Source organism: Ambystoma mexicanum, chromosome 5q (assembly GCF_040938575.1).
Source record: "Ambystoma mexicanum isolate Mex_15411 chromosome 5q, UKY_AmexF1_1, whole genome shotgun sequence".
NCBI lineage: Eukaryota > Metazoa > Chordata > Amphibia > Caudata > Ambystomatidae > Ambystoma > Ambystoma mexicanum.
In genome coordinates, this window is record NC_090933.1 from 1,087,628,125 (window position 1) to 1,087,651,953 (window position 23,829).

Consider the following 23,829-nt stretch of genomic DNA (forward strand, 5'->3'; position numbering starts at 1 on the left):
ATGTGGAGACCCCCCCAGTGATTGGGGGTGTTTAAATAAATGCTACCCTATGGCTTGTAGTGGAGTTTGCATTTACCTCCCAAATATCTTCCACAATGGACAACGAAAATGCGAAAGGGTCCCTTAACAAGAGGAGCAGACAACTCGAGGCTATTCATGTGGCATCTCTGCTGGACCACACCCATCCAAGTCTCTTTTCCAAGACCAAGTTCTGCCAGTGCGTGTGCATACCAGCCTTCCATTGACTAGAGGGGCCTGGCATGTTGCTCCCTTGCCTTGACTTTGCAAGGCCAACATGAGGTGTAAGTTCACTAGATCCTCTGCCCACACATGCCTGGCTGCGACCTCTGCATGGATAGTGGCCCAAGGCGTGGAAATCTGAATGCGAGACAACATCCAGCACGATTTGCAACCTAGCACAGTGACAAGCATTGTGTGAGAGACTGACTGTCGCTTGTGTCCTGTAGGGTGCAGTTTTTAGTTCTGAAGGAACCCCTGCGAGAGAGTAAATAAGCCTATTGCAACTATATTCAGTTTCAGAGACTTCCTGGGAACACTTCAAAAGGATCTTTGTGATTTGACTGTGGCATAATTGTTCGCAGCGGAATGGACTAATCAATTTCGCTGCGAAACCAATTTTGATGTGGCCAAAATCAACAAATCCATGCCCTCTACCCACCCTCCAATACACCTCCACCCCCCCACTTACCTTTTACGTGTCCGCTTTCATTCTGACCCTTGCGTAGACAGTTCCGTCCCTCCTACGCGGGTCGGGTCTGACGCCACAGGGTCTGCATTTCTTTTTTGTTCCCGTCCCCGCCTGTAAATCTTCAGGATCAGGGGACACCCCCGCTATCCCAAAAGGCCATCACTACCAAACATGGGGATCGGGGGACACCCTGAAAACCCCCACTCTCCGTGTTCTGTAGTGATGACCAAATTTGATTGATTTTAATCGAATGGTATTGGCCGAATTCGATCAAATTGGTTAATACCCTTCAAAAGGCTTCCTAGAAAATCCAGCCACCATATTTACAAGAATGCTTTGGAGGCCTGAACCTGGCTTCAATAACTGAAAAAAACCTAATCATGAGGCCTTGAAGTGGACCTTGTGATCAGGTACTGATGAAGTGTCAATCCAATGTTAGCTCCAAGCATCGCTTAAGAACCTGCCAACCTACTGAATTGTAGCATGTGGCATTCATGTAAACACTCGGCTACAATGTGGTATGAAACTGCAGGTGACTGTAAAATGCCGGTTCAACTAAACACCATTGGGCTATTCACTGAATAGACTAACCTGCTGAACTACAGTATTGAAGGACTGTTGCTACGGTTGTTTCTCTTGGTAATGCGAGGGTTGCCCAAGAAAACATCCATCAGTAGCATCCTGTTAAAGTAGCAACCAGTAAATATTTACCAAAAATAGTTACTACTTTATAAACACTGCTTGTAAACAAGGGCTTTGATGGGAAGCCAAAACAGGAGAACTACAATTGTCTATGCTGAACAGTCTCCCTTGCTGGGGGGTAACCTGTATTGATCTTAAACACTTTCCCTACACATTCTTTTCACTATTCACTGTGAATTGCTTCTGTAGCTATTCAGATCTGGCATTCAATTTTTAGTAACATTGTGCACTTTTTTCAACATAATAAAGTGCTATCACATCTCAACATCTGCTCTCGCCACCAACCATTGTTGAGTAGTAATCGACTCTTGGCTAGTAAGAAATTGAGTGCTGTGTGCATTTAGAGAAATGAGGGGGCGAGTGACACAATGACTAGCTAGTGACTTGCAATTTGACATTTTTACCCCTTGTGCTAAATTAGGTTTCAGTTACCCAGAGTAACCTCCTAAGAGTTGCGCCTTGGCTGCTTGACTACAGATTTCGTAAGTGAGCAAAGCTCAATCCCTGGGGACAAAAGCTTGCTTAGCTTGCTGAAAGGTCTCTCCAGGCACCATACAGCGTGACAGGGGATTCCTTCCAACAGTATGAACCTGAGTAGCTCTATCAATCCCCACTGCCTCTGCCATTAGGACAGCCTTTATCCACCACTCTTACCTCCTACCAGATTACTCAAATGGCCTGACAGCCCTTCCTACCTTCTTATTCCTAGCCATTCCCTCCAATTCCTCACCTACGTCGATTGAATGGTTACGTTTCGGGAAGGCCATGAAAAATGTACTAGTGTTACTTTTTGGGGAAATGTGCAGGGGTATAGCGGGTGGTAACCCTTCGTTTTCTATAAAGGGTTTCTTTCAATAACGGTTAGTGAAAAGGAACCATTTGTAGATGGTAGATATGCTTTTGATCATGTTAAAGTGAGTGCTTCTAAATTATTTGTTGATTTATTGATGTGATATATGAGGTAAATTTCTAAGGAAAGTGAAGTAGTCATGCACAAATTTATTTTTGCTTTGTGCAATTACTCGGCTGTAAGCACTTGAGGAAATTGGCCCAAACAAATTATTAATTTAATGTAATGCATCTCCACTCTGACAAAATGCAATCAAATACATACTCAAGAAGAAAGGATTCCTAGAGGAAATGGGAATAGATTAACAGTCAGCAAGCTTACATAACCTTGAAGGTGATTGACCTGGTAATCAGGTAGGTCAGCATATGGTTGTTTGTGTAATCAAATGTACCACTGACCTTGAAGTCATTTACAACACTGTAGAGTGGACAAGAATACAAGGTATATCTGATACAGAAAGCAGAGATGTAAACTGCTTTTTGGTCAAAGTCCTAATATGCTGAATCACAGTCGAGGACAATTTGCACATTCCTCACGAACCTCGAGTTGAAGGGAAGGTGAGCATAGGTGGGGCTGGTGGGTAGGGGGAAGGTTAGTGGAGGAGATGCTTAGTGTTCGTGGGCATATTGTTAAAACTTCAGAATTTGTTTGATCCAATATTTCTCATCAATACCTCCAGCATCCTGACACCTGAGAACATCAGAAAATGATTCTTGCGAGAAAGAGGGGCTCAGAAAGAGCACGAGGAAGCGAGGGCCCAGGCAGGGACACAGCGCGAGGAACCAGGCAGGGACACAGCGCGAGGAAGCGAGGGCCCAGGCAGGGACACAGCGCGAGGAAGCGAGGGCCCAGGCAGGGACACAGCGCGAGGAAGCGAGGGCCCAGGCAGGGACACTTTCCACCCTGATCCAATCCTTATACTTCAATTACTAAACCCATGCTAGAGATGCAAAAATAATTTACAAAATACACATTAAAAAGAGTTGCATCCGATGAATACGGTAAGTGGGTGCTTCGATTGACATGATCCACGGAAAGCTCAACGCTAGCAGCAGAGACCATGACCTTAGAAAATTGGTCTTTCCCCCAGTTTTCAACCAGACGTCCAATAGCCGGTGTGAGGCAGTTCCACAATCAAGCCACTAAACATGTGAAAAACCTTCAGTCCCTTTAGATTAGGATTTCTCCCATCTACCATATAACAGCTCCATGGTTATTACATATCAGCAACGTGGGCAATTCAGGCTTCCTGGTACACATATTCCCCTTTGCTTTGTATGCTACTCTTGGCACAACCTCTCCTGCTTAAACAATGCCAACAGCTTATTATCATACTGCAGCAGGTATATACCAGCCACACTATTCCTAGATCTTTACTCTTGTGGTTGCATCTGGTTAGCATTCAGTGTGCTTCACTGAACACCTACTGCCACAAGGTCTCAAACATCACTAGTTGCATGCTCCATGCGTTCAGCCCCAAGTTATTCCAGTAAACATTCCAAAGATGCCAACCCAGACACAGATTTTGCTCCAAATCATACATCTGGACCACCATCTCCCATTTCTTCACTCTGGCTAGCGTGTGCCTCATTTTGAGTTCCAACAGTTAAACTGAGGTATTCTCTCATGAATTAAATGCACAACACACAGAACTTGCATTTTGGAAAATCTTGAAAACCAGTTTACCATATACATAGTCTTTGACCATCCAAGGAACACTTGACATTGCCTTGAAGCCTATTTTAAGGTCAACATGCCTGCTACATATCTAATAAATATCCCACACAAAGCTTACTTCCTGCTCCTTGCCCACCCCTTGGTTACAAACACATGCACAAACGTTCAGTTAACATTTGGAGGACTACGGTCAGAGGGCGATATCGAACATCACACAAAAGACACTCTTTCGCCCGAACGCACACTGTTTGTACACCCACCCAATGTCCCATCAGCAGCTTTTCTGCCCCCGCGCCCCGCCCCATCAAAATGTTCTGTGAACTCATGCGATAGCCAATATATGCTCACCTCAGCACTAAGCAAAATGCTGCCGTGTCACACTTATGACAGTTTTTGCTTAACATTAAACTCCAATGTTATGCACAATCTGTACATCTCGAGTCAGGCAGGCAAACATCTGGTCCTTGCATACATGATCCAACACCATCCAACAAAAATAACCTGCACAATCTGTCCTATATCCGGGCTCTATCCTGCAACGCTCCATGAGAAGCAGTGCAAAGTAACGGCAGCAGTAAGCTTGTGCAATTCAAATTAACATAACGAAAAACATAGGTCTAGCACTCGCCGCATATAGTCTGTCATTTTACAGCCAGCTTTCACATATCCTTCCACATATCAGCATAGTCACCTAAACAGAAGTTAACTTTCAAGTTGGCCAGAATTACACAAAAGGATTTTATATTTCAGCGTGGGTGCCATCTAGAGCAGGGGCTCTGAATTTTTTCCTCTCCTGATGCTTTGGACCACAACCCCCGTCAACCTGACTCAATGGAGCAGGATTATGGGAGTATTAGTCCAAAATATCTGGAGAGACAAACGATGCAGATGCCTCACCTAGAAGAGCATATTAACATATTGAAGTAGGTCACTTTGTTGGTATCAAGTGTGCTAATGGCACCAAGCACTGCAGAGAAGAGCCAGACAGTTATGTTGGCAAAAAACTAAGCTTGCTAGAAAAACAACACAAATTACTGACCTTGAATTCAGGAGAGTCATAAGGTCACAGTTTAGGTCACCTAAAATTTACTAGCGTGGCAATGATCTTTAGGTTAGCTTTACCAGCATTTAAAAATTGTTGCAGGGAATTCTGATGCGGAAGTATCTTAATACATCGTACCAAAGCAAGTGTACAGAATCCAAGATTATAACAAAGTATTTTGAAAGCCAAGAAAATGAATAAAATGTTTCATTTTGGGTTCCTCCGCATTTATGTAAACTTTCTATTGCTCTTCTAGAGCTATTTCGCATATAGTTTTTACCTTAATTTCGTTCCTAGAAAGTCATTCTCCATGGCCAACCTGCAGGCAATTTCTCATCCTGCTCCTGTCCCTTTTTAAAATCTGTTAAATGGGGGTCTGCCATTAGCCGCATTGTTGCATAATCCCTCCTCTTTGTCTGCTAGTTTTCCCACCTTTCTGTCCATTTCCCCCTTTTTAAAAATCATTTTTGTTGCGCAGCCCAACCCAGTACCATAATCCCCAACAGACTATCTGTACTCTTCTGGATGCCCCATATCACTCACACTGATGCTACTCTGCCAGATACAAAACGGCCGTACTGCTGAAAAGCAATGTGGGGTCTAGGCCTTTCTTCATTCGGTATTTCATCTTTGTAATCATTTACTAGCACTTCTTACCAGATTGTACGAACAATAGCGACTTTTACAAATCTCAGAGCAAGCAAGGTACACCATATATAGTCGAGGAAATTGTCTTGCCCAAAAGTTTTTAATAGATCGTTTTCCGCCACCACAAATCGTACGATATGATATATGATAAGTAATTTATAACGCGCCTGTACACAAGTGTTTCGGGCGCGATTTATCAGTTCAGCTTTCCTCCAGTCAAATGTTCCTTGGAAAGATATCAGCCAGTGTGAGTTTCCAAGGACTCCTGCATATCTGAAAAATGCTATTTTTTTTGTTGATCGCTATGGTTTGGCCCCATCTCTGTAATGTCCCCAATAGATTGAAGCGAAAACCCATGACAAAATTTGCTGATGTTTCAGACTAGGTAATCATACAACATACATTTGTGTTGACTTATATTTTCTAGGGACGGACACCAATTCTTTCTATATTTTATACTGTGCTAGAGAGTCAACACATACAACCCAATCTACCAGTTTCACTTTAGTAACTATCTTTTGGGTTAACCTTTAATACTTGGCTCTCGGAGTGGATGCCAAACCCAGGTCTTTAAATAGTAAGCCCAAGGGAGGGTTCAAGATTGTGGTAAAGTATTAATTTAGCCATCCGACATACTGTAAGCGGATTCAATTCAACACTACAGCTAAGTCAATGCCTAGTCTGGGATGCTGAGGGAAACCCTTATTGATATATTTTTATGTCCCGTTAGTTTACTCTGGATGACAACCCTTATATGACACCCCTCTCTCAGAATCCCCCTGACCCCGCCGAGCCAAGAAGTAGTTTTGTTTTGCAAATTAAAAGGTTTATTTGAAAATGATATATATATATATATATATATATATATATATATATATATATATATATATATCTCACACTTTTAATAAATTAATGTTTGATAGCACACTTGTGAAGAGGAGTGATCAACAATGGATAACGTTAGTGGTACACTCTTTTTGATGGCTTAGAAGTGATATAGAGAGGATAAAGAAGCTGAGAATGCTTTTATGGCTTCAAGGACAATGCAATGAAGAATGAAAATGCAGTACAGAAAATAAACTTGATATGACTTCAACAAAAGACAATGTAATCACTTTTCTTTGACAATTCACCCCCCCCCCCTTTATGCAAGGTAAAGAGATGGAAGTAAAGCACACAGTTCTCAGGAATGCAATCAACTATAATTCAGTTCCCCCCCTAGCAAGCTTCGATGAAAACAGGTAAGAGTTTGAAACACAGGCAATATACTTTGAAGTGAAACATATGCGAAAAATGCTTTTAATTCCCTATAGGAGGTTCAGGGTAGGTGATAGATACTTTGAATCAGTTCAGGCCAGCCCTATCAATGATTCAGGGATGGTTATTAGGTTGAAAAACAGATTTCAGGGATGGAAGCAAAGACATTTTTACACGTGGCTAAAATGAAGCAAAATGTCAAATCGCGGCAATTTAGTCGCGTGCGTCAAGTGCAATTACGGAGGCACTATAAGGAGTAGGAAGTCGGTTCTAGGTTTGTTGGAAAGCCTAGAATCTTAGCTTTAAGATGAAAGTTAAATCACGTTCATAGCACAAACGGTTCCGGGGATACGGCCGATTTAGTAAAGGTAGTTTTTCGGATTTGAAATTTTAAAGCTCAGAATGACAGATGACAGTTTTCAGTTTTAAAGATGACAGAATGACACGATTCTAGGAGGCAGTTCTAATAGTTTAAAATAATCCAATCCAAACTATTTTAGCCTAAGAGATTGGTTTTGGCACAGTACACTAGATTTTGGACAGGAATGCGACTTCGTCACAGATCGGGTCAACCGGTTGGACTGGACTTCTGGTGGTTCTTCACAGCGGTCTGGTCTCTGGTTCTGCTCTCAGCACTGCACAGTTCTGGTCTCTCTGGATCTCTGGTCTCTGGATCTCTGGAGATTGATTGATTTGAAGTCTGGGGTCTCCCGGCAAAGCGTCCCACAAGAAAGTGGAAAGTGAATCTCTCTACCTGGGTTTCAATGTTCCTTTTATGTGTTTTGAAAATGGGTGTGTGCCTGGGCCTAGCTAACCCTGCCCCTCTCACTTATCATTGGCCAAGCTTTCCTCTCTCCCTTGATTGGGGGAAAGAAATGGAGTGTCAGAGTGATGCTGTAGGTTTTATGGTCAGAGGAACCTCCCCTTGTCAAATTGCACACAAATCTATTTCTGACCCAAATACATATTTATCCATGTACCATTTTTCTAATATTATAGGTCCAGTTAACATATTTTCTGTAGCACCAAACCATCTGATCCCTGTCTTTGTACGATGTCGTGTCCACTTATGACAGAATTCTCCCCTTTTCATCCAGATAACGACCTCTAAACCTTTCCAGGTTTTACACAAATGTGCACCAGGGATATGGGTTTCAGATGATAAAGTGTCAGATTTTTTAACATGCATACATTTGGAGTAACAACCTTTTTTTCCGCTACTATCCCCAAGAACATACCACAGGGTCCTAACACCTCTTAAAATGTGCACAGAAAAATCACAAGAATGATGACGTTATTTATATAATTTTTACAAGTCCGCACTATGAATTATCCATCTTTTTAAAATCATGCTCTGGCCCCAAAGGGGTGTGGTTTTCCAAAGCACATGGTGGAATTTCTGGTTTATCCACTTCCCCCAAGCTCAGCTTGCTCACACAGGCACTGCCTCTCCCAGTTTCTCCCAAGAGGAAGCCATTTTACGACCCCCCCCACCCCCCAATATAAAATTTCCCTGAGACAGGGACAGTGCTTTGTTTAGTTTCCTGTAGTCCCCAGGTGCCACTCCCCTAATTCAATCAGAGAGGTGTCATCTCCTTTTGGCAGGGGCAGCAGAACGCAGCCAGGCCTGGGAAGAGTGGCTGAGCAGGTTTCACTCCTGTCGGGGGTAGTTGCCGGGCAGAATTCACTCTTCAAGCCAGGCTTCAGCTAAATGTCACTTTAGTTCCCAGTTTTCTACATTCAAATCAAACTGACAATTTTTGCACATACAGCTAAAATGCTGATTCCAAGTTCAAAACTATGACATTTAACAGTTGCAACCTATGTTACACTCAAAAGTAGGTCACTCATTTATTTTAAACATTTCGATTTTAGTAGCTTTCTGTCCACTTAACTTAAGCTGCTGACATCCACAGCTCAGCCAGTTTTGTTATAAACATTGTTTTGGGCTCTTCATCTTTCCAGATTTTGTATGCACACAAGAATACATTCTGCCAAATGTCTGCTGGTGTTCATTGAGATTTTTGAATATCTTGTGATGTTTGAAATAGGCATTTTGAGATTGCATTCAGGGAAACAAAGGTGATTTTAAAGTGCTGTTTTTCCTTTGGCACACCTTTCACTCATGGCACTCCTGGCCCATCATGCTTGCACTGGTGGGTGGCAGGTTAGGCAACCATTTTGGTGTGCGCACAAACAGCGCGGTTTTCCCGGATTCTGGCGCAACTGTGGGCTTTTCCGCCATCTTGGATTTTCTAAGCCCACAGCACCAACTGTTGCAGCTTAATAATCCAAACGTGGGTCAGGACACCCAACAATACGATTCCCACAACACAATACCAAATTCGTACCCAATGGTCATCAGAGGAAGAGAAACTGCTAGACCAAATAAGTGTTTTCAAAATAGCACCCACCTAGTCTCTCAAGTGCTTTCCAATCCACTGTAAAAATAAAGAGGTCCAGGCCATGAAGTATGCCGGCATTACCTTGCCTACATAAAATCTAATAATTTGAAACAACTTAAATTAACAGTCTTTAACTTTTCCCAGACTGTATGTAAAGGGGAGCCAGTTTGGCTCCCTTCCTCACTTTGCTGTGGATGGAGAACCCCAAGTAAACCAGATCACATATGGTCTTGATGTTTATGCCATCGATGTGCCAGTTTCGTTTTGTTGGCAGCTTTGAGAATTTACTGAAAAAGCAGATTTACTTTTATTTAATTTAAGATTAATCCCATTCTAATACTCCCGGGTAGATGCAAGAAAACGTAAGCCTATGGGAGTTTTATCTAGCAATATTCTGTTGTCTGTGTATAAAAGGATTAGCATGCCTAGGAAGTAGATTTAAGGGGGGAGAGGCCCGGCAGACAGAAATGCTTTCTAATAGATCAGATAGGTATAGATTAAATAGGAATGGCATAAACCTACAAGACTGTCTATAGGAGCCCCCAGACGGTCATTGCTGTACAGTCTAATTTGCATTATTGACTATTGACTGGGAGTGTAATTCCACCAGCATTTCTAGTAGGCCTTCTTGGATTCTCCACTGATATAGCTTCTTTTGGTCCACCGTAGTGGCCAAGTCTAGGCGTACCATGAACAGTAATGTGTTTTTATTTTGGGCTTGGTTTATCAAAAGTAGGATAATTAAACCATTTAAGTTGGTCCCGCAGAACTTCCTAAAACCAGTTTGAAACTTTAAAGGTTTGTTGATAGAACGTGCCCATGCCTCTAGTTCCTGCAGTATGACTGAAGCAAATATCTTTAAAGACGTGTCTTATAGGTGTAAGGAAGGCATGGTATCAACAGTAAGACAGACACAAGTGACCACAATTCAAGGGTGTTCATTGAACTACAATTGGGTTTGAAAAACGCCCATCGATTCCTAAATCTAAAGATGGAAGCAAGCTACGACCATCAAATAATAAACTCAGTCCTGGTGGTGTCTTCCTATACTAATAAACCTATTGCCAATCCTTACCCCCATTTACAAGTAGTGTGGGAAACAATATTATGCACAAGAAAAATGTTCAAGAAATGATATGTCAGGATATTCAAGCCGTTGGCTTTGCTTCCCCACGTTTCCAGCACGGGAAAAGGTGGCACACTAAGCTTAGCACAGTCTTGGTCTTCTCTAGCACGAGGGTGCAGTTCAAAACGTCAGAATCATGGCCTTCTGTGCCAAAGTCTCTGCCATTCAGACCATTTTCTTCTCTTGTTCTCCATTACTCCTAATCTTTCTGCTCATAATGTGTCTCTCTCAACCCCTCCTTCTTACTTACGTCGCGATCTGCGCACATTCAATACTACACTTTCATCTCCACCAGCACCTCTAAAGTGGTGTCTCAAGCATTGTTTTCCACTCTGGCAGCAGACCAGACTGCTTCTGCTCTCTCCTCTTCACTTTCAACATCCACTGACTCACTTTACCCGTCCTCTTTTCACCCCACACGTAAACCCCCTCAACCTTGGCTCCTCCCAGCCCCCATCTTCGCACGATGCGACATGTTCTCCTGCGTTTAGAAAGATGCTGGTTAAAACAGAAGACATCAGGGAACTTCGCTCTTAACATACTCTTTATAATTGTCTTCACTCTGCTAAACAGTCTTAAACAGTCTTACTTCTCTGATCTCTTACCCTAGACAGCTTTTCAAATTCTATGCCACCTTCTTTCGTCTCCTACTCAAGATCCCTCAACTAACTCCACCCTTACTGCCACCGATCTTGCACTCTATTTCACTTCCAAGGTCTCTTCATTTCGATCTATTAATGAATCGTCCTGCACATAGGTTATTTCTCTGACCCCCCCCCCCCTCTAGCCCTCTGGTCATCTCCCAAAGAAATCTTTGCTGAATTTGTTCCCATCAATAAAGAAGATACTGTCCGTCTCCTTGCTCGTGCTCACCCTACCTCTTCCCCGCTGGATCCCATACCATCTGCACTTATACCTAAAATCGATCCTCTACTTGTTCCTCATCTCACAATTCCATTTAACTCCCATCTATCCTCTTCTGGTTTTCCTTCCTCATTTAAGCATCCTACCATTATCCTAATATTGAAAAAGCCTTCTGCTGATGTATCTTCTGCCTCTAATTTCCGTCCAATTTCACTCTTACCTTATCTGTCTAAAATTCTCAAACACATTAACAAAGTTACTCACCTTAGTGACTATCTTACTCCTAGTCCATAGTCCCCTTTCCTCCATTCTCAGGTTTCCACTTTTGTTTCTCGTAATTCTATCCTTCCTGGTTTTCAATCTGGGTTCCGCCCTGGGTACGCTACGGAGACTGCTCTACTCTCCGTCTTGGACTCTCTCCATTCTGCAGGTCATGCTAAGCAGTCTGCTCTTATTCTCTTGGATCTATCTGCTGCTTTCGACACGGCTGATCGCACACTCCTACTGTCTGCTCTTTCCTCTTTTGGCTTTTCTGGCTCTACCTTAGCCTGGTTTGAGTCATACCTACCCCAGAGGACTTTCTCAGTATCCTTGGCGTGGGCTTCTTCTAAAACATGTCCACTTACATATGTGTCCCTCAAGGTTCGGTCCTTGATCCTTTTATTTTTTCACTTTACACCTCGTTGGCTGGGGTTATTTCCTCCTTTGGTTTCTCACATAACTTCTATCCCGATTACACGCAGCTCTTTCTTTCCTTTCCACAGTTTACTGATGACCTCCACCATAAACCTAGCACCTGTCTCCTTGCCATTCAGTCTTGGATGTCAGATCACTTTTTTGTAATTCATGCCGCAAAGACGGAGGTTATTATCTTCCCTCCCACTACTATTTCTCCTTCTCCGTCCCCTCCATTCATACAATTTCCTCCTTCGCAGTTATCTATCCCTCCCGTGGCCCGTAATTTGGGTCTCTATCTTGATTCAGATCTTTCTTTCAGTCACCATATTTTCTTATCTACCGGTTCCGGTCGATTTCATCTGTACAATACTCGAAAAGCCTGTCATTTCATTTTTGTCTGCTCTAATCTTCTAGCGGCTTTTCTGCTGTTCTTCTGCACTCATTGGACTTCCATCTCGTCTAGCTCAGTTGAAATCTGTATTTAATGCTTCTATTTATGTTCTGTTTGCTTGCTCCTCGTGATTCTCTCATCTTCTTTGATCTAGGACGGCTCTCTTTCCATCACCATTTAAATTTTCTATGTTTAATCTTTAAATCTCTCCATGGCCTTGCACCTCCCTATCTTTCGTCTCTTATTGCATTCTATTTTCCCTCTTGTCCACTTAGTTCTGCTTCTCATTATGTTCTCATAGTTCCTCGTCCCCTTTGTGCTCAATCTCGTTTTTGCTCGTTCTCACTTAGCACACTAACACTGGACTACTCTCCCACTTTCTCTTCGTTCCATCACTGTTTATTTATCTTTTCGTGTATCTCTGCAATGCTCCCTCTCGACTGGTTAATGAAGGTTACTGCACAAACATATGCTGTGTTTTAAATGCTAATTTCATTTTTATTGTACTGTGCTTGTTCTTATGTTGAGCGCTTTGGTTCAAAGGTGCTATATAAAACCAAATAAATACAAATACAAAGTCTCTTTTTCAGAGAGCCTGATGCAACAGACAGTTATTTCCCTTTTAGTATTTTGCATATACACAGGTTTTAGGATTTTCACGTATCCAATTCCTCTGGTGTTTCACTTTTCACCCCGGAACCCCCTCTGCCGAGCTCAAATCCACTTCGACACAAAATCTTCAATCAGTCTCCCTCTGCCGGACTCAGACCAATTTATGTACTTTAACACAAACTTGCTTTAAGACAAATAGCCTTCAATTGATCTCCCTTTGCTTGGTGAGGACTTGCTGTTAACAACCTTTCCTTCAACTCAGTTTTTTTTAAATCTACTTTGCCATAAACATTCTTTACTGATTCTACTTCGACTTTCAATTGTGCACAGGATTTTGCTTGACCTGTCGCAGGACCACTATGATTTACAATTCTTTGCCACTCTTTCACTTTTGTCAACTCTCAGCCGGATACCTTACAGAGATCTTCGATTGAGCAACCACACGGTGCCACACCACTCTGTCAAAGGTATTGTGGATTCAAAGTTCAATCACTCATCTGCAGTTCAACTTTAATCGCGTTGGTTATCAGAAGCGTTTCATACAAAGTTTGTTCCAGCTATCGCCATACAATGTTCCTGCTTGCAACCTTGGCTTCAACACAGACCGGTCTTGTATCGGTCTCCCCAACTCACCGGCTGTGTTGATTTCACCGACGTTGCTTTGTTGTTGGAGCCAAGGACAACACCACAGTAGCTTGAGATTCTCCCTGCCTTGATTATCCGTGTGGGAGGGTCCTGGGTACCTCCAACACACAATGTAGGATTCCTCAGCCTGGTTTCCTGGTTTTACGCTTTTTATTTTCAAGGCTTCATGAAAGTAACGGTTCCTTGTCGAATAGGTCAAGGGCACTTGACTCCTTGCAATCCCCTTTTGTTTTGCAGTCTCTCCTCTTGCTAAACTGCCACCTTGAAACTGCCGTTTCCTTGTGTGCTTTTCCTCGCTCAAAGAGTGCTCTTGTGCTCTGCCTTTTATTCCGTGTGGGGAAGTGTAATGGAAATCATATGCGAGTGATTGTCGATAATTGCCTGATCATTGTATTGGGACACTTCAGGTACATGGCTCGGGTGTTAGTCTTTCTCTCACAGCGGGCTGTCTGTGAACAAGTGTTTGTGTTGTAAAAGAGAGGGAGGGGGAGTTCTTAAATATCCTGCTTGGTAGGATTGGGTTAAGGTATTAAAGTGACAGGGATACTGTGTCTCACCATCTGGTGTCCCACTCACCGAAGACCCCTCACCCAGGTTATCCTCCCGCACTGGTCCATCCCCAGGAAGTGGATACAAAAGGATGGGCCAAAAGTGGATACGAAAGGATCACCTTCTGGTTTCTCACATAGGGCAATGGATCGGTAGTTCCCCAGGTCTCTGGTGGGTCACCTTTTTTCTTTCCACCAACTGCAAAGTTTGATAATAGGTTGTGGAGGACATTAGACCAAAGAGCAGGATCCCTTTTTAAAACGAAATTAGGCATATCATCTGGTCCTGATGCTCTGGATTCTTTGGCCTTTTTTACAGCAGTTTGTAAATCTTCCCTACGAAAAATTATAGTGCCATGGTCTCAGAGCTTACCTCAAATATTGAAAGTGTCTGTCGGAGTGCAAAACTTCCATAAAAAGTTAATTATTCCAAAAGCTTTCTGAAATGGGATTGGTTATTGACAGAGTTATACATATCCTTACTGTCATTCCCATATTTCCAAATATTATTGGATTGGATTGCGATTTCCACCATTCTTTTGCCATCTCCATTGTTTAGCTTAGATTTATAAAATTTCAGCCAGTTATAACACTGCTTTACACGTTTAACTGCACGGACCATGTAATCTTGTGATCCCATTTTATGTACTTAGTATCAGGTCTTAGCTTCTTCATCTCCTGAATCTCTACATATAAAAGTGAGTGGGCCGGAAAAGGTTTTGTGGTTGGTCTCCTTAAAATTTGGTGTCTATTATTTTCACCACAGTGTTGAGCAGCAACCTCTTCTCTTTATGTTCAACTGGCCAGGATAATTTCACCACTAAAATGTGAATAGGATAAGAGTCCCTTTTTTCTATCGCCGGACAAAGTGATGTTTTAACCCCCACTAAAAGTCCTGCCCACCCACCCAGAGGGCCGACCACTGCTGCCTTTTTTTAATTTGTTAAAAATCATGTAAAAAACATCCACCTTTTGAGGGTGCATCAACCAGACGTCTTGAAGTGCAAACAAGTCAGTTTTCCAAGACAGGGCATCTGCTTGAGGTTGTAAGAAAACTCTATAGCCTCTGCTATTCCAGGATAGTAGTCTGCATGGCAGATTACTAAAGGCTTCTCGCAATTCCTGCGATAATCTGCTGAGCCAATGTCCCTGCAACCCACAGCCAGTCATTCTCAGACTTTCCATAATGACTTTCCTGGATCCATTTATAGTAATGTTCCGATAGCCTTTCAAGTAACAAAATGTGCTAATAGTTATATCTATTCCTTTGAAAAAGGTTTTCAAATTTCACTACAAATGCTGAAATGTGATTGGGTGCCTTTCAATCTGTAATGGATTAAATGATTAAACAGTTGATAAAATCACTTTAAATGTCATCAGTTTTGTGAAATGAGAAAACCTGGTCACAATGTTGCAACAGTTTCTACTTTTAGGACAATCTTTAAGTGTCATTTTCAATACTTACATTTTTATTATAAACCAATTGTTAGGGCTAGTCATGATGGAGGTTAAACTAGAAAAATTTGGTGGAATAAGTCACAACAGCATGCCCGGTGTGTTGCTAGCTAAAAATCGGCATCTCATGCTGGGGGGGTGGGGGAGGTGGAGGGCAGAGGGAGTTTGTTCAATGTTTTCATTTGATGGCTTTTGATAGTCTTGTTTTAGGCACTGTGCCCTCCCAAGGTCGACATTTGGACTGGATATCATCTAGTCCAAGTTATCCCAGCTCTGCCTAGCCTTTTTTCATTCAAATTCATTTCAAGTGCATGTTTCATTATACATTTGGGTATTGTGAATTTAAATATTGAATGGCGACTTAGGAAGCATGAATTTCTGAATACATTTTCTACATTGACATCTATGCAGATGTGCTAATACTTGGCATTTCAAACCATAAAATTAGGCATCATTTGTGTTCCTGAATACTCTTGCATCTTCAATCCTCAGAAAGTTATGCTATCAATGGCCCGGATATGGGGAAAACTAAAATCACAGGCACACTTCAGAAGAAGCTGGCACCGGCTCTGCCTCAGTTTCCTTTTCCATTCCCGAGTTTCTGCCAGACTGGAAAATGCACCATTGTCTTGCATCTTATCCAGAGAGGTGTAGGTAGCTGGGTAAGGCCCAGTAAACCTCTAGCAAAGGCCAAAAAAAACAGGTTTTACTAGTACTATTTAATTGTCTGCAATGAGCAACACCAAATATGTTTTACAGAAAGTGTTCTCCAAACAAATGAATTTTATCTACCAGAAATTATACGGGTGTTAGAAAGAGGCAAGTAACTCCACTTACCTAAGTTGGGATTGCAGCTTTCCAGCCTTGTTGATGAAATCTTCCCAAACTGGATAGCTTCCCTGTGGCATAAAAAGAAAAACGCTCCTCAATACATAGTTGTACCATTAACCATACTCATTCACTTTATTTAAAAGAAATCCTGTAAAAGCACAACAAAAGCAATAAACGCCTAAATATCACAAGTAAAGGCCAGCTAATCACGAGGCTCAGGATACAAATAAAACAATTTACAGTTTTGAGTAGTTATACAAATCCTTTAAATCCATCATAATTCCTGGAGAAAAACCATAAGGGCTTCAATCGTCTATTTGAGGCCCTGGATAAATAACTCATAACTGCAAATGCCCTAGCCACAGTTTTCTGGGCTTTGTGAACATCTAGTGTATCACAGTTGAGATTTTGTGAGTCGTCAACATCAGGAGCATCTATGAACATCTAAGATCAGTATATGCAGGATAGAGCAAAAATAAATGATGATCTTCTCTTGCAAATCCACAGCGCCTTGTACAGTTTGCCCCAACAATAAGGTCCACAAGCTACATTTAACATAAGTTTCTCTTAGAGTTTTTGGCCAATCCAAACATGGTTCTAGTCCCAATTGGGTCTTAATCCCAACATATTTCATGAAGGTAGATTTTTTTTTTTTTTAGAAGGGGAAAAAGTCAATCAATAGCACCCACTCCCAGAATAATTGTGCTGCAGGCCTGAGTTTTGAATAGTCGACAGTAGTTTGTTCCATAAGTCACATGGGTAAACCAGGCCCAAAGCTTTGCGTGGCTACCCTCCAGAACATCCTCGATAACCCCTCTATAAGTAATTCATCACTGGACCAAATTTGAATCCATAAAAGAACTGGTTATATGAGCTGTGTATTCAATGGCAAATTGGCTAAACTCAATTTTAACCTCAGCCCTTGAAATACCAGGCCGCAATGATGAAAGTTGTATTATAAAATAATAAGGGTACTCACCGTAGTAACCACCTTACTCCTAGGCCATAGTCCCCTTTACTCCATACTTATGGGACATTCCTCCGTCCTGTGGGACAGGACCGGAGCACGTTGTAAAAAGCACCACATTTTTCAAAAATGTGTCCTTCCTCTCTTCTTACGTGGAGTACCGCATGCGGCCGTAACCCCGCCCTCCTTAGCTCCGCCAAGCGCATCGCCCATCAGTCCTTTTCTATTGCCTTCAATCAATAACAGAGGAACCTTATTAGAGGTGAGGGCAGGCGTATGGAGGAAAGGGGACTATGGACTACGAGTAAGGTGGTCATACGGCGAGTAACCCTATTACATTCCTACGTCCTGTCCCCTTTCCTCCATACTTAAGGGAGATTCCCAAGCCCTCCTCACAGGAATTACAGGTGGATGGAAAACTCCTTACTGAAAAAGGTTTTTAAGCACAGCCTGACCAAACTGAGCATCAGACGAGGACAAATGAATGAAAGGGCAGATTGGTGACGTCACATGAAGCGAGACTGACGCACCTAGAAGAGATGCAGAGACAAGACAATGTAGATATTCTATAAAGCATCAAGAAAGTATCAAGGATAAATGACAGCTCAGGCTTGAGATGAAGAAGTTTATGATACAGAAACAATGAAGACATCAAGTTATTTTACACGTGTACAGATGCAAAGAAATGCAATCAGACAAAGTATTCTTAAGGCTAGCTATGTAGTGAATAGATTGCAGCATGCGCCAACATATACATGTATAGTAGCAAGTAAGGAATGAATGTTTCCACTATGTGTTATAGCAAAGCTGGACCAGAGAAGGAATGCCTTTTCCAGTGTGTAGGGTGTTGAAAAGCAATTGTAGCACAGAAGTAAATCTCAGAAGGGTGAGGCTGGACCAGCCCCAAGAAGCCAAGGTCTTATCAGACTGGGATGAGCAGACGGTTACAATCGTGTGAAAGAATTAAACTCCTGTTCAGGAGACATGAACAAGGAAGATGACAGGAGTTCATTAAATAATAGTATTTTAAATGCACAAGAGCTCAAATTTGTGGTCTTCAGTCACGTGAAGGGATGAAGCTGGACAAACATGACGAACCACACCTAGGCAGGGAGGCAAAGCGTGCCTCCACTCCCCTGAATTCTTCAGAGCAAGGAAAATTTCCAAGGCCAAGTTCAAAACCTTAATTGACATGCAGACCACTGAGGTGATATGCCAATTGGTGGGAAGCTATGGTTATGACCAGCTCACCAGCACCTGTAAGTCCAGCCTGCGTGCTGCTAAAGTAGGTGGAAAGGTATTGACGGATGTAAGAGTGCCAACCAATTACAGGGGGCCATGTAATGAAGGGCCCTATAGTTTGTGCAACCAATGGGATGTTGTGTATTTAGTGACGTTCATAGTGACCTGTTTGAGGCGAGGGCTTAGTTGCTCCACCTGACATTGAAAAGCCCATCACGTTCTTAGACTAGCATGGAACGTATACTTGGATGTCCCCTCTAAAACGATCACATTTGCCTCTAGGTTTTTGTAGCTTGCCACGTAGGCTGATGTTAGCAAATATGTGGGTGAACGTCAGCGATGACAAGTTTTTGCTATAAAAATAATTTTAATGATTTTTGTTGAGACCATGCAGTGAGACGTCCGTTGTACTCCCAGTTTTAGATAATTAACATTAAAACAGTCAACTTTGCCCAACTTCCTGAGTCGTTTCGATTGATGTTTGAGTATCTTCTGCATCCCTATTCATCTCAAAGCATTGCCACCTCATCTTAAAGGGCTGGGTTGACTCTCCCGGTTCAACAAATATAGTTCACATCCCTGACAGAACCCCAGGGGTGCAAAAAGCCATCACCCCCTTATTGGGGGAGGGTGGATTTACCGGGCTGATAACAGCCCTAATCCCTCAACAAAACCCTCACCCCACTCGGGACTGCCAAGGCTCAAGTTGGCAGGCTGTTGATTACCTGTGAGCCCCTCCCGGTGAGGTGGGGGGGTTGATTGCTATAGACTGATCTGTGGGCATTTTGATGAAGCCCAATGCCAAGCAACCTTTTCAGTACGTTCTTCTGACATGCTTTAAGAAATCAAAAATCACATGGGGAATTTGTCATATCAAATGCACGGAATCCTTCCAAAAGGATGTTTTGTGAGCTAAAATAGATCAAGACAGAATAGATGTGAGATCAAGGAATAATCCATTTAGTGGGTGCACCATGTAATGGTTAATAGTGCAATAATAGCAATAAACTTCCTATTTAGTAGAAACTTTCATAGTTCTGCAAATTTGTAGCACAGTAAATAATATGGGATTGTGTTTTGCCAACTCATGGGCACTTTTTTTGTTTCAGAATAAAAACTTGATGTCGTTCCCAGAACAGATGCTGATTTTGGAAGTGGATGCTCCAATCCACTGAGCTACCTTAAAGGCTGACGTCTCCACAGCAGATCAAGCCATCATCACGAGCACTAGTTTTAGCACAGATTTCAACAAATGGTCCAAGATCTTCAGCACTGGCCATAGGATCTATCCAATTGGCACAGCATACTCCAGTACATTAAATTCCACAACCTAACATAGCATTATTAGGCTCCCGGTTTTCAGTTTTTACTGATTACACATTACATATGGTTGGAAATCAATCTGCTTTCTGTCTGTAGTTATTTATGAAAAACGGAAAAGCTGGTTCCCGTGATTGGTCCCCTATTGTGCATCGAAGGTAAATCGCGTTGCAGGCTGGCAGTATAGAGAGTGTAGAAGTTGTATGAAAAAATACTATAAGGGTCGGACTGGGGAATACAATTGTCACAGGCACCAATGAAAAAGTGGCCCACAGTTACAAATGTCAAATCATTCCTTTCGTGACAGACTGTTTGAGTAGTACCCAAGGGGGAGGTTATTGATATAATGTGGTAAAAATGGTGCATTTTAAAGAATATTTATTCATTAACACTGGCCAAAAGTACTAGCCACATGGTGAATTAACTCATCAATCTGGCTCAAAAAGCAGCCACCCCCTTTAACCCAAAACAAACTTGCCCACACTAGAATGTTGCGTTTTTCATTCAGACATTGCCCTATAGGCCACTCCGAGCGTTCTATTAAAGCTCTTCAAATTGCTGACAACATAGATCTTTTGGTCAGTAGTAAACACAGCAGCAACCATTTTTTATGTTAAAAATTGATGCGACCCTGATGTGGAATAACCCATATGCAGGCTTTGTGCGTGTTGTATTAACATTTTTCATTCCAATAAATCCAGAAAAATGCTGGTTGCAAATTATTTTCATATGACAGATAATAAATATTTGTGGGATTTGATGTACTGCAGTATTCTTCACCAATTGGATAGATCTTATGGCCATTGCTGAATATCGCGGACCATTTGTTGAAATCTGTGCTAAACCTAGTGCTCATGGTGAGGACTTTATCTGCTGTGGAGACTGCAGCCTTTAAGGTTGCTCAGTGGATTAGGGCGATCTCTTTAAAAATCAGCATGCCTCCTGGAAATGACATCCAGTCTTTGTTCTGAAACAAAAACCCTAAAAAGAAATACGGATCAATAGACAGAAATGATGAAAACAAATCCCATAAAACCTGGAGCCTTTATCCTTATTGCTCTGAGCAATACGTCCACCAACCCATGCTTCCCGCTTGCACTTCCAAACTACAGCCCAGATTCACACCCTTAGCAACTCACACCTAGAAAAGCTCACGTGCCTACTACAAGTAACTGATAAACAACTGCTTATAATTAACTAAAGACTACATCTCGCCTTGAATGTCATTCTTCAATGTTACCAATATGGAAGAAGTTGACAAGTTAATAAATGGGCAACAGGATTACAACGAGACATATATTCTTCCCTCGAGAAAAAACGAGACCTCCAGTGGTCAGCGTGCATACAGGTGTAAAAGCACACAGCTGGTCCCCTTTTTTAACCACAAAACCATCTCATCTCTCACAGACAATGTAAGTGGTGGTAGCAAACAAAAACCTGCATCCAGCAGTGAATGATTAGCAGTTATTCACGAAAAGTTCTCATTTGGCCAAGGCTCTCACCTGGCATTCTCCTAATGCCCTCCTTAAAAGTCTTTGCAGTAATCATTGCTCATTACGATCGTTTGACACCTGTTAGGGTGTGGTATGAAGGAAGAGAATCATTAGCCACTGTTGGTAGCCCTATTAGGCATGACAAATTAAAAAGAACGAAAGAGCCCTAACTGTAGGAGCCCTAACTGTAGTGCATCAAGCAGTTTGGCGTTTTCCTTCTGCAAGACATCAGTCGGCTCCTGATATTGACGAGGTGTGTATAAGTGGGATGCACATGCTTCCTATCCACCTAATAGAGTAACTAACTGCATGTTTGCTGTACACTGATCAGAATATTAGGCTTTCCATTAGTCTTTAACTTTAAAGAAGCAAAGAATTGTTGGGGACTGAGTTTGTACTAACCCAACATGAAAGCAGATAAAGTCTCCGATGGATCACACTCGCACAACTGGGGTCTTCCATTAAGTCGCCTTGCTGCTCAGTTTGTGGAAACAATCGTAACAAGCAGTAAAATTGTGCCACGAAATTAAATCATAATGAAAACCAGACTTGTGTATTGTAAAAAAGAAATTAACAATGGTGTGTGCACTACCGAGAGAGGCAAACAAGACAACTGGAGTTAAAATAACTGGTTGCAAGAATGTACAGGATTATGGACAGTAAATTAGATGAATGTACAAATGATCAACAATTGACTCGCTTCAGAGCTATTTTTAAACAGAATCTTTGTGGACTGTTGTAGTTCCACTACTTTCAGCTCCAGAGAGGGGTATGGAGAAATAGAGCTGTAAGGCCTCACAAGGGTCCCGCAACTCGGAGTGAGTGCCTTGGCTGAAAATAGAAGATGCCCGACCAGGGAAACCTCACACGTTGTGCGAAAGAAGACACGCTTGTCAATCCTTAGAGGATTACAGGTGTGGGGAAAAACTCGTTTGAGCAAGTGCTTGGTGGTGCAGTGTGGAGTTATGCCAGACATGTGCTTGTGGAAGTATGGATAGAGGATGCTGTGGCTGCCCAGATTGGGGAGGGAAGAAGGGCTGAAGTATGCGCCTTTAGGGTTTGGATGGGCTGTTTGTGGGGTAGGCTCGGGATATGCCTGTGCGTGTGTGGCTAGACAGTGGTGCTGTGACTGTGTGAGGATATGTGGTGGAGTGAGAGTCAGGGGCTGGGGGGGGGGGGGGGGGAGTGGTGCATGAGTGTATGAATGAGTTTTAGTGGTGCTTGAGTGGAGAGAGTGAAGAGCTGTGCATGTTGGGTTAATTGGGGAGGCAGATGTGCGAGCAGGGGCATGAGAAAATCAGACATTGGCAAATGGGGTGGATGGAATGTGAAGGGGGTTGAAAAGATGGACCTGAGGAGCGCTTGTGGGGCCACTTACTGGAAGGTGCGAATATGTCCGAGTATGTCCGAGTATAGGGTGTAGCAATATCTGTGGAACAGGGTAGGGTGGGAATGAGTTGGATATTTGAGAAATCCAATGTCTGGCAGTCCAATTTGTAAATATTGATAATCCATCATTGCTAATTCAGCTGTATGCTCTTAAATTATACTACTCCATGAAATCAACATTTCTAAATCACCTACCAATTGGTCTTTAGAGCAAAATCCTTACCTGCTCATCGGAATTGCTTAACACTGCCACATTGATTATTGCTAATACCTCCCTAGAACAATATGGCTAAGGCGGTGCATGCTGTCAATGTAAATTAGCAACCAGGGCAGGGGGGTGGGGGGGGGTGAGGCACAGAATCGGGTTCCACAGCTTGCGGGCTAAAACCTGTATTCTCAGCGAGCTTTCTACAGAACTTGCAGGCTGCTTCCTCCGCCGCGGACCACCATCTTGCTGCATCCCTCCCACTCCCCCTTTAAGCTTTCTTTTTTTCTTTTAATATCCCAAGCCCCTCCCTACCAATCCGCACTTAACAGATTATGGCGGCGGCAGACACCTCAGCAGAAGCTTCCTTTTCCGACTGCAATGGTCATAGAAGAGGGCCTTCATACGGAGCCCTGCCTTCTATAACTGTGGCAGCCATTTTAGTTAAGTATTTTCGTTTGTTCATCCATTCGGTCAAAGGGACCTGCGCTGTGTCCCGATGAACGAATGAAAATATATTATTTTTATTTTAGCACCCTGGGTTACTGCTTTGGTAACCCGGATTGATAATAGCTTCGATAATAGCCAATAACTTGGGCTGCAAGGCCATTACAGCCCTTGGAACGTGGGGTTAACACTATAGTCTGCTTGATAAACATTCTTGGTACTCGTATTCGTTTATCTCTTTTTTGATGTGTAGGGAAATGATTTGGGTTTGTACATGAGAAAAATTAACTTGAAGCAGAGTCTGGGTCCGAATTAAAAATAATCTT

At 42.5% G+C, this 23,829-nt stretch overlaps 1 protein-coding gene across 12 annotated transcripts in view; it reads right to left on the reverse strand.

The window, feature by feature from the left end:
* MTSS1 (MTSS I-BAR domain containing 1) overlaps positions 1 to 23,829 on the reverse strand; it is a 1,344,348-nt gene that overhangs the window by 1,111,996 nt on the left and 208,523 nt on the right. For all 12 annotated transcript variants that reach the window (XM_069621598.1, XM_069621599.1, XM_069621600.1 and 9 more), the window contains exon 2: positions 16,447 to 16,508. In XM_069621598.1, the coding sequence (XP_069477699.1) occupies positions 16,447 to 16,508 (62 nt within the window). The remainder of the gene's footprint in view (positions 1 to 16,446; positions 16,509 to 23,829) is intronic.